The 12,085-nt window shown below is 36.1% G+C and overlaps 1 protein-coding gene across 3 annotated transcripts in view; it reads right to left on the bottom strand.

Moving 5' to 3' along the window:
* LOC144014174 (neurocan core protein-like) overlaps window positions 1-12,085 on the bottom strand; it is a 99,099-nt gene that overhangs the window by 4,769 nt on the left and 82,245 nt on the right. For all 3 annotated transcript variants that reach the window (XM_077513781.1, XM_077513791.1, XM_077513773.1), the window contains 6 exons: window positions 8,316-8,429; window positions 6,821-6,872; window positions 5,572-5,678; window positions 4,044-4,126; window positions 3,688-3,832; window positions 489-671 (listed from right to left, as the gene is read on the bottom strand). In XM_077513781.1, coding sequence (XP_077369907.1) covers window positions 489-671; window positions 3,688-3,832; window positions 4,044-4,126; window positions 5,572-5,678; window positions 6,821-6,872; window positions 8,316-8,429 — 684 coding nt within the window. The remainder of the gene's footprint in view (window positions 1-488; window positions 672-3,687; window positions 3,833-4,043; window positions 4,127-5,571; window positions 5,679-6,820; window positions 6,873-8,315; window positions 8,430-12,085) is intronic.

Below are 12,085 nucleotides of genomic sequence, written 5' to 3'. Positions count from 1 at the left end.
TTTTTTTTTTTTTCCCCCCCAGCAAAAGTAAAATTAGTTGCCAATTCACGTTGATTCAGGACTTGCTGATTAAACGGTAACCGAAACGCGAATGGTGATTTTGGGCGCAAGGCTGAGCTTTAGCCTTGACTACATTTTCAACATTAACATAATCACTAACCTGATTGGTGCCTTTTCTCTGATTGAAATGAAAGACTTTGTGCTATTATTAACATTGTGCCCCGTTTTATTTTATATTTTAGGCTGAAATGTGTTCTTAAAGTCACAAAAGGTTCTTTGAGGACATTTTCTAAAACACTTGTCATCCCACAGTTATTGTTGTAAGGATGAAAACCGGATAAATGTATTTTTAGCATTAATGACAGTCTTTACTGTTTGTTTCTTTTTTTTATGCCATCAAAAGACTTATATTTGGCTACAAAAGCCACTAAAAAAAATAAATAAAAATGACGTGAAGTGCTGAAAACAGCATATTTAGCAGGCATTACATTTGGCGCAGATGATCCGGGGTCGCTCCCAGCTGCCGTCAGCCCGGCAGCGTGCGGTGGGAATGTGACGCTGGAAGAAGCCCTCCGAGCACTGGTAGCGCACCACCGCGTGGATGTCGTAGTGCAACCTCCGCCGACCGACCAGGTGGGCGTTCTCCACGGCAGGCGGGGTCCCGCACAACACTGGAAATGGCATCAAGCAGAACTCAGATTTCAAACTTTTGGCACCTACACTTGCAAGTCGAGTTGTGAGCAAAAAAAAAAAAAGAAGCTAGATTGTGGCTGCAAATTTCACAAGAAGATAGTGAACAATTCTCAAAAAAATAAAAAGGCTAAGCACTGTCGTCAAGCTGTTTATGGAACTCTCAGTTGAAGTTTACTGTAAAACTTAACATAAGAACCAGTTGAACCACACCACATAGCTTTTCAAAAGTCAGCTAGCTTAATGCTAGCACATGATGGCAAACACCATATACGACCTAATGAAACTCGCCTTGATATTGTGGTGTTTTAAACCCACAACTTATATTTGAAGACAGCAAGTAGTAAGATATGCAGTCAGAGCATATCAAAATAAATGTTTCCTTAGATAAGTCAGTTAGCTTAATGCTAACACCATATATGACCCAATGAAACTCGCCTTAATATTGCACTGTTTTAAATCTTTAAATGTTTTAAAGTTTAAATCTTTAAACTTATATTTGAAGACAGTAAGTAGTAAGATATGCAGTCAGAGCATATCAAAATAAATGTTTCCTTAGAAAAGTCAGTTAGCTTAATGCTAACACCATATATGACCTAATGAAACTCACCTTGCTATATTACACTGTTTTAAACCTTTAAACAACATATTTGAAGACAGGAAGTAGTAACATATGCAGTTAGAGCATATAAAAAATAACATTTCCTTAGAAAAGTTAGCTAGCTTAATGCTAGCACGTGATGGCAAACACCATATACGACCTAATGAAACTAGCCTTGATATTGCAGTGTTTTAAACCTTTAAACAACTTATATTTGAAGACAGAAAGTAGTAACATGCAGTCAGAGCATATATATATATATATATATATATATATATATATATATATATATATATATATATATATATATATATATATATATATATATATATATATATATATATATATATATACGTTTCCTTAGAAAAGTCAGCTAGCTTAAATGCTAACACATAATAGGAAGCACTACAGATGTGCTGAGGAAACCAGCCTTGATTTTATAGTATTTATAAAACTTTAAACAACTTATAATTGAAGACAGAAAGTAGTAACATGCAGTCGGAGCATATAAAAAATAGTCAGCTAGCTTAAATGCTAACACATAATAGGAAGCACCACAAACGAGCTAAGGAAACTAGCAGTGATATTAGAGTATTTACAAAACTTTAAATGACTTATAATTGAGCACAGACAGTAGAAATACATTCAGTCAGAGTATATAACAATACTTAGAGGCATATTAGTTTATCCCCTGCAAAATAAATGACTAATATTACTGTACTGTCCTTTTATTATGATTGTCTGCATTATGCTGCCCCCTGGTGTCCAGGGCGGGCATTGAATTAAAGCATTGAATTAAAGCCTAAAATCACGATGAGCAACGTGTTAAATTCTTGACATTCTATTTAACGACTTTATTACAGTATGTTTTTAATGTTTTATATGTTTATGGTCGTTATGTTGGCGTCGGCGGCTGAAATTTGACACTTGTGAAGCTGGACCATGTTAACCTCAATATGATTTCCCGCCAGTAGATGACAGTCTTGCTGCTCCGGGCTCCAACTTTCGAGTTTGTTCTTGGCACGGATTTGCGCAGCATCTGCTTGCGGTGACCTTCCATAAAGCAAAAACTGAAGTCGAGCCAACGTGTGAGTGTTGTGTCAACGTTAAGTGTGAGATGCTTTCTGAGGATAAGCGCTTGTGTGGCAAAGATGGAGCACGCTGGTTAGTGGTAACACACACACACACACACACACACACATAACGTTACATCATTTGTTTTTGTTGATTAAAATGCATTAGGACTAAAACAAAACGTGGCCCCAGGGATTTAAAAGAGGGATGCACGATAATGCTATTTTCAACCGATACCGATAAAGCAATTATTCAGAAAGTGCCGATGTCGATAACCGATAAGTAAGCCGATAATTATTTGCAAAATTAACTTGAATACAACTGAAATCAAATTGGTCGATAATTGCCGATAATTATCGGCAAATGTCTTTATGATCTGGTTTATCTGTATGATGTCAAATTGGTTGATAATTGCCGATAATTATCGGCGGATTTCTCTATTTTCTGGTTTATCTGTTTGACGTCAAATTGGTTGATAATTGCCGATAATTATCGGCGGATTTTTCTATTATCTGTTTTTTTTGTTTGACATGAAATTGGCTGATAATTGCCGATAATTATCGGCAAATGTCTTTGTGATCTGGTTTATCTGTATGACGTCAAATTGGTTGATAATTGCCGATAATTATCGGCGGATTTTTCTATTATCTGGTTTTTCTGTTTGACGTCAAATTGGTTGATAATTGCCGATAATTATCGGCGGATTTCTCTATTTTCTGGTTTATCTGTTTGACATCAAATTGGCTGATAATTGCCGATAATTATCGGCAAATGTCTTTGTGATCTGGTTTATCTGTATGACGTCAAATTGGTTGATAATTGCCGATAATTATCGGCGGATTTTTCTTTTATCTGGTTTTTCTGTTTGAAGTCAAATTGGTTGATAATTGCCGATAATTATCGGCGGATTTCTCTATTTTCTGGTTTATCTGTATGACCTCAAATTGGTTGATAATTGCCGATAATTATCGGCGGATTTCTCTATTTTCTGGTTTATCTGTTTGACGTCAAATGGGTCGATAATTGCCGATAATTATTGGCCACCGATATTATCGTGCGTCCCTAATTTAAAAGAAAAAAAAATGTAGGAACGTTGTGCGCTAATCACAATTACAAATCTGTAATGATATATATGGTGTTATAATTAAATTTAGCTCTATTTGGCAAGTGCAAACATCAAATGTTATGTTATGAACGTGGACTGAATAATCCAACTCATATCTCAAGACATTCAAGCAGCGCCACATAAAGGATTGCTTGACTCTGGAGTGTCCACTGTTTTTTTTTATTTTTTATTTTTGTTGTTGCTGCATTGTAAGTACCTGTTCCCTTCTTGCAGATGTAGGGCAGATTGTAGTTGCACGGCACGTCGTTCCATTTGCCGTCCTCGTGAGCGATGGTCACAACACAGTCCTCGCCTCCTGCAAAAAAGTTATCCGGCTGGCTCTCCCGCCAGTTCTCGTATACCTGCAAAAAGAAAAAAGAAAAGAAACCATTCCGTTTTATTTATTTATTTATTTATTTATTTATCAGCAGGCACCACGACCGTAATCTGGATTCCATCTGATGTGAGGGATGAGAACATTTTCATACAACTTTCGGCTGTTTGTACAAAGACATTTTTCGATGAATGTAACTTTCCAGACGGCGGCAATATGAAAGAATGCTGACGACTGACCAGTTCGTTGCCATCAGTCCACTGGAAGTCATCCTCCACTGTGCGGTCGTTCAGACCCACCCAGGCGTTGTCGTGACCAAGACCTTGAAAGGACCACCAACAACATGCTGTCATGATATGGATGCAATGGAGTACAAATGGATATTTACTATTGACCAATATTAGCTCTTTTTAAATCAGATGATGGTGATTCTTAATATTATTTTATACATTAACACATTACTATGGAAGCGTATTGCATTCACTTTGAAAAATTAGGTCTTTTTTTTCTGAGTTGGGCTTTGGTGTTTTGAATTTTTTTTAAGTGTTCGTCTTTCAAATCAATTGTTGTTTTGTTTAATGGAAAAAATTTGTTTCTGCCATTTTGGAATATTTTGTTTCTCTTTTTTTGATTTTTTTTTAATCCCCCAGTTTTTTATAATGTCTCTGTTGTATGGATTTTTTCCCCTGTTTTTCTGAATATTTGTTTTCAGTTTTTTGGATTTTTTTTTGTAGTTTCAGAGAATAATTTATTTTTCTATTGTTTGGGGATTTTTTTTTTTCTTCTGTTCTTCTATTTTTCAGATTGATTCAGAATATTTAAAAAAAAAAATTTTTTGGTAAAAAACAAAACAAAAAAAAACAGATATACAAGATAAAATACAAAAAAATAAAATAAAATAAAAAATATAAATAAAAAATAACAAAGCACCCCCCCCCCAAAAAAAAAATTAAAAATAAATAAATAAATAAATAAAATAAATTTACTGAGAAAAACAGGCCATGTGCATGTGAATGCAATGACATATTTATTCAGCCAAATATCAATATTGGCATCGGCCTCAAAAAGTTTGTGAGTCGGATGATTTAAAAGAAAAAAAAAAAAAAGTATAACGTATATGATATATATATATATATATATATATATATATATATTTTTTTTTTTTTTAATAATCAGCAGATTGATCAGCCATCAGAATTTTATTCTTTCAAATATCAGAATCGTAATCGGCCTCAAAAAGTTAATGAGTTGGACTCTTAATATTTATGACACACAATTTATTTATTTTTTTAAGTAACTAGTAATTCTTCTAATTTCTGTATTTTGGCATTAGTTTGAACATTTTGAGGTTTTATTGAATATAATATCACAATATATTAACCATGTAACAATTGTACTTTTTCAATTAATTAAAAAAAAAGTATTATTTATTAACTACAAATACTTATTTTTTGCTTTTCTGTCTATGCCAGTGATATATAGTGACGGGCAGAACAATTAGACACTCATCCACTAGATGGCAGAAGCGACAACGTGTACCCATTTGCTGCCATTCACACAAAAGAGTGCACGAGTGATTTATTTTTATTTTTTTCTCCAGGTTCACATTTCACACTCACTAACGACATTTGTGAGTAAATTGAGACATTTTTTTTTTCCAGTACATACATTTCGTTTGCTGGTTTGCTTTGAGGTTTTTCATTGTAAAACGTGCCTTTGACTCAGCTGGGAAACTTTGATTTCGAAATGAATCAAGCGTCAACTTACCGTTGATAAACTCCTGCTCATTGGCGGACGTAACGCTGCTCAGGTGGGCGCTGTGCTCTCTGCAGTCTTTCTCTGCGTCTTCCCACGTGTGTCTGTGGGTGAAGTACCTGCCAGACAACAAAAAACACCCACGCACGTTTTGTCCCGCTTCCATCTTTGTACCCTGTGAAGCTCCTCCGCCGCTGATTAGAAGCTCAACAATGAAAGCAAAAAAAGATGCATTTGGAGGGCGATTCATCGCTTCACGACTCACAAGGGAGCTTTTCACCTTGGAAATTTTTTTCTTTGTCATTTTGTCCTTGAAGGCGTTATAATAACACAACAGAATAAGTAGTCCACCAACATCGTGTTCGAAGAGCTTCTTTGGAAAGTGGTAAAGGCCAAATTATGGGACTCAAAGAAAAAGAAAGCTGCATTCACTCGCCGCCATTTTCACATTTCGCAATCCCGTTGGCTCACGGCTGTTTTACTGGATTTTGACTGATTTTGCAAGGCCCACAGAATATTGTGTTCTATTGCTATAAAAGAATGGAACCTATCAAAAGAAAGATTAAAGTCTCTTCTTTCATCAGGGAAAAAAAAGTATGTTTCTATCTGTTTCCGTTTTGCAGCAATTAGCATTAGAAGAGAGCTAAGTTTCATCAGTTTTCACAAATCTATTTCAAATTGTAAGTAATTGAGCTTTTTTTCTACATGGACCTGGTTGATCTCCTTTGCACTGCTGCCACCTGCTGGCCGTTTGCGTAATAACTACCATTTCTGCAACCGTTCTTTGCAGTTGAGAGGCTGCATCAAAGCCTTCTGTATGCTCTAGCATTAAAAAAAACAAAACAAAACAAAAAAACGTATAAATACGTCTTTGGGACACTTAGAGCATTTAACAATGTAACGTGCTATTAAGTGTGATTTTCGACACATTCCTGGTTGGTGTTTGTAAAAGAAACTACTTTAAAGATAAGGCTCTACATTCAGGGAGCCTATAGACACCTGTCAATCAAACATTTAGTGAAACCGCTAAATGTAGAACAATTCAACTACACTAGGAAATACATAAACAAATCTTAATTTGTTATCACTTTAAAAAAAAGTTAACGAATAAATCCAACTGAATTATTGATTATGTTCATGCAAACAAATCATAGCTGTGCTGATGTACAGTACAACATCACTCCGTCTCATGTGATATTGCTCAATTATTTGTTTCTTTGCCGGTTTGTCAAAATACTGTTTTTTTGTGTGAATTTCTTACCTGTAGCAATGTCCGTGGAACTTCCTCCAGCCGTGCTCACATCCTTCGATGTCTGCAGAAGAAAAAAGTGGAGGAGAAGCTATCAGGATTTCTTGTATTCTAATTGAAAGAGCAACAAAATAATTTGTAGAAGGTAAAGAAGGAGACGAATTTGGCAATTTGCAGCGCTACATAAAGGACGGTGTCACACAGCCTCGTTTGGTTCTCCCTGCATCTTTAATTAATGTCCATAAATAACAATAACATCGACTGCTGCGAAGGTTACAGATTCATTGTTTTATTTTGTTTGCGTTGGGGCCTTGAATGTCGCCATGCTAAAGTTCTGTTTTCTATTTCTTCATAAAAAAACAGAGTTTATATGTATGTATGCATGAAAATGAAAAATAATAAGGGCAAATATATATACCGTATTTTCCGCACTATAAGGCGCACCTAAAAGCCGTCAATTTTTTCAAAAGCTGACCATGCGCCTTATAATCCAGTGCGACTTATATAGAGATCAATATTGATCCGCAACAGGTCTCGCTGTCAAGACGCTATCGGTGACCCTGCACGATCGGTGACGCGCATGCGCAGAAGATCCCGCCATCTTGCTAAAACTAATACTTTACCTCAGAGAAAATAATAAAACAGATGTTTATTCATTTTGGGAGTGGATGGAGTTGTCAGAAAGCTGGTTTGTAATCTATTAATAAAGTTTGACTGACCTATGTGACTGTTTTGTTGACATTCCCTTTAGCGCAGCACCATCTAATGGATGCATAACGTAACCCCAGCCTCTACTGCAGCGCCTTATATATGGAAAAAGTTTTAAAATACCGTATGTTATTCATTGAAGGTGCGCCTTAGAATGCGGAAAATGCGGATATTTATAAGGTTTTAGGTGAATGAATGAGTATAAATTTATACGTATTTGCACGCACGCACACACACGCAAACGCACACACGCAAACGCACGCACGCACGCAAACGCACGCACACATACACACAAAAAAAATAAAATAAATAAAAATAAAATAAAAAAAAAAGAGCAATGATGACAAGACGTTGAATCGGTAAGACTACCGAATGAACAATTCTGAGAAAAAAAAAAAAAAAAAAGAATGCGGAAAATACGGTATATGTATTTTTTTACGTCAACCATTTCTCTTAATAATAAAGCCGTGGATTGGAAATTTCTTTTCCAAATCTGCTACGTGATTTTCCTTAACACTTTCTAGTTCATGTTCCTTCATGTCGTTGTTGTTCCTGTTTTTGTTTTTGTTGCCACCTTATAAAAAAGTTCCCAAGTTGTCAGCATCCACTGATGTAAAAAAACAAAAAACAAAAAAAAAACAAAAAAACTATCAGAGTAGCATGTACAGATATTGTAGTTGTATAAACATATAAAGTAAATTAAAAGAAAAACCTACTTCAATGCAGTAAGAAAGAATTTGTACATTACAGATATTCTGTGTTAATACTTCGCCGTCAGCTCAGCTGTTTGACCTCTGACCTTTCTCGCATGCGTCTCCTCCGTAGCTGGGCAGGCAAAGGCAGAGGAAAGAATCAATCTTGTCGATGCACGTTCCTCCGTTTTCACAAGGCTCCGACTGGCAGTCGTCGACGTCTGCCGGGAGGGACAAAAAAATAAATAAAAATAAAAATAAAAATCACATTCGGGCTCACATGAAAAGGATGTTGTGTAAGTTGATCGAAAAAAAAAAAGCATCTTTTTGTGTGCCATTCATCCACATACAAAAAACAATGGTGCCGTATGTTTTTGCTTGAAGAAGAGGACCACGTTGATGTTCGAGAGCATCAATAGTATCAAAACAAAACAGGATGTTGAAGAGGTTATGATAGAGCATATAGAAGACTTTGATACAGCCTCTGAACTTAAGAGAACTGTTGAAGCAATGGTGGTTATTACAAAAACGTCCAGCAGGTGGCAGCAGAGTTTAAGAGCTCAAGCAGGGCCATGTTGCAACAAGCTCTTGTCGTCGGTGTTTTCACCAGGAATTGTAAATAATGATGAAATTTAGCTATATTCCAGTGCTAATTGCTACAAAACAGAAACAGATAGAAATATACTTTTTTTTTTCCTGATGAAAGAAGAGACGCTAATCTTTCTTTTGCTAGCTTCCATGTTTTTATAACAATAGAACACAATATTTTGTGGGCTTTGCAAAAATCAGCCAAAATCCAGGAAAACAGATGGGAGTGAAGGGGGTTGCGAAATGTGAAAATGGCGGCGAGATTAAAGTCTCTTCTTTCATCAGAAAAAAAATCATCATTTTGCAGCAATTAGCATTAGAAGAGAGCTAAGTTTCATCAGTTTTCACAAAACTATTTAAAATTGCAAGTAATTGAGCTTTTTTTTCTACTTTGCATATGACATTCATATATCACCACCACTCCCTCATCCATCCATATTTGTCATCCCGCCAAAAATCCATCCATCGAAAATCTTTCACCCACCCTTCGTTTACCGTGAATTTGTCAGACATTCGTCACCCATCAACAACCTTCTATTCATCCATCATATACATCACAGATGATCATCCATCCATATCTCAGCCATCACGCAATCCATAATCAATCACCATTTATGATTCGTATATCACCCATGGTTATCAATCGGCCTCCATCCTTGACTGCGAACGCGGCAAATAACGATGATGTGGATGTCGCCACTCGTGTTCACTTGCTCGAGGGACGAAGCGCTTCATCAGTCAAGTGGGCCTTAAGAGAACCAATTAAACACTCCAATTTGCTCTTTAAAGGCAGAGCGGGGGCCGATTTATAGCCCGCGTCACAATCAGGCGTCTAACGCGGGACTTCGGCGCGGCTCACAAACGTCGTTACGTGTTACAATTTATACGTCCATCAAGCATCCAAACTTTGATGCCATGTTTACTTTTGCTGTTGCAGTTTGCAGCGTGCAGGCCGATTTATCGGCCCCGATTTACTTAATTTTAGAACAGGGGTGTCCAAACTTTTTCATTTGAGGGCCAACATACAGAAAATCAGAAGGACGCAAGGGCCACATCATGTTATGGAAGAGAAATTGTGTTTAGTCCTAACAATTGTACAAATAATGTATTTGTGCTTTTGCATATTTAGAAAAAATGCTGCAGTATATAAACCAATTTATTTGTAATATGGCAGTAGGGTTTTGGAATTTTTCATTTGAGTTCGTTTTTATTAGTTTTCAGGGTGGTTCTGTTAGTTTTTATTACTTTAGTTATATAAAAAAAATGCTTAGTTTTAGTTTAGTTTGTTAGTTTCAGTATTAGTATTAGTTTTTTTTAAAATGTGCATTACTCTTGTGCGCAATATTAACTCATTCACTCCCAACCATTTTCACTTAAGTGTTTTCCTGGATTTTGACTGATTTTTCAAGGCCCGCGAAATATACCAAAAGAGAGATTAGAGTCTCTTCTTTCATCAGGGGAAAAAAAAAAGCATATTCCTTTCTGTTTCCGCTGTGCAACAATTAACAATCGAACATATCTAAGTTTAATTGTTTTTCACATTTCTGCTTGGAACTGTGGGGAAATCAGCTTGTTTTAACATGGCGTGGTTGATCTCTTATACTCTGCTGCCACTCAACCATTTTCTGCAGTAGAGAGACTGCATCAAAGCCTTCTCTATGCTCTGGCATAAAAAAAAAAAAACGTATATGTACGTCTTTGGGACACCAAAAACATTTAAAATATGACGTATTTATACGTTTTTGGGAGCTAATGAGTTAAAAAAAAAAACCATGGGAGCAACGTCATCTGAAGTTGCATTTCTATTGGCTGCTGCTAGATGGCGTCACTTCTGTGTGACACACTTTCAAACGTCATTATTCTGGTTTATACAAAAAAAAAAAAAAAATCACATTTAAAATCATCCCCAAAGGCTCATGCATTCAATTAATTACCAAAGACTAATTACCAAAAACGAAGAACGTTTGCTATTAGTTTGCTAAACATAAAATGTAGCATCAGTTAGTTTTCGTTTTTAAAAAGCATTTTCGTTTTTATTTTATTTCGGTAGCAATATTGTTTTTTGAATTTTAGTTTTTTCATCAGTTTTACTTAACTAAAATAACCTTTTAATGTCACCTGTTTTTCGACATCTTCCCTTCTTACTTTGACCATCTCCAAACATTTTTGTTTTGTTTTATTTTATTTGAACTGAGTCAAATGCCATTTTGAGCACATGTCGCGGGCCACTGAAAAATAAACGGCGGGCTGCAAATGGCCCCCGGGCCGTAGTTTGGACACCAGTGATTTAGAAGATGGGTGATCGGCTGATCCCTTAAAAAAATAAACCGATCTCTTCCGCCAATCTCATCTCCCTCTTCAGAGGTCTGAAAAATTTGTATTATTTCGCCAATATTGTTAATTGTTTTCCAGTAAAAGAAGATTGGAACACTGAAGGTATATGCTGCTTGTAATAAAAAAAAATAAAAAAATAAATCAGTATCGGCAAAAATCGGGATCGGCAGGTCAAAGGTTTTAATAGATCAGGGATCGGCGATCGGCTGGAAAATTGTGATCGGTGCACCCTTAATTTCAATTGTTGCTAGCCACAAGGTAGATGTGAAATATTGATAGGGATGTTTAATACCACTTTTTTTTTTTCAGACCGATATCAATACGAGTATTCAACTCTTGAGTAGTCATCTATAACCTGTACCAATACCACTGGTATTTTAGTTTAAAAAAAAAAAAAAGATGAAATGAAAAAAATGAGTTAGCCTTGCATGAATAGTGGAAATCTGAATAATTGATGCCTTATCAAAAGTTTTATAATTGCCTATAGATGACACAAGATGGAAGCAAAACACTAATTTTGTCTAAACGAAGCTCCTCATGCCCCTTGAACAGTTCTTTGGCACCAAGATGTCACCAGTTGCAAGACTTTTATTGCTTTACCCTGAGAACTTGGATAGATTAACTCATTCACTGCCATTGATGTGTATATCCGTCAATGGCAGTGAATGAGTTAAGTCAATTCCGTTCCCATTGACGTGTATATCCGTCAATGGCAGTGAATGAGTAAAAAAAAAAAAAAAGCAAATTATGTCTTTCTTCACTGGATAGATACTTACTGTAATGCCCTCAAATGTGGGAAAGGAGAGCCAAAGAGGCCGATGCACTTTTCAGGTGTTCATTGAATGGCAGGAGAACAATTAAAACGCGTCTCGGTGAGAGCTTCTGTCGCCCACAGCTCTCACCGAGACACTCACGCAGACTCGATGACACAAATCAGTTTGTTGATGCGACTCGT

This window comes from Festucalex cinctus, chromosome 1 (assembly GCF_051991245.1).
Source record: "Festucalex cinctus isolate MCC-2025b chromosome 1, RoL_Fcin_1.0, whole genome shotgun sequence".
Lineage (NCBI taxonomy): Eukaryota > Metazoa > Chordata > Actinopteri > Syngnathiformes > Syngnathidae > Festucalex > Festucalex cinctus.
This window is presented reverse-complemented; position numbering and strand designations above follow the sequence as displayed.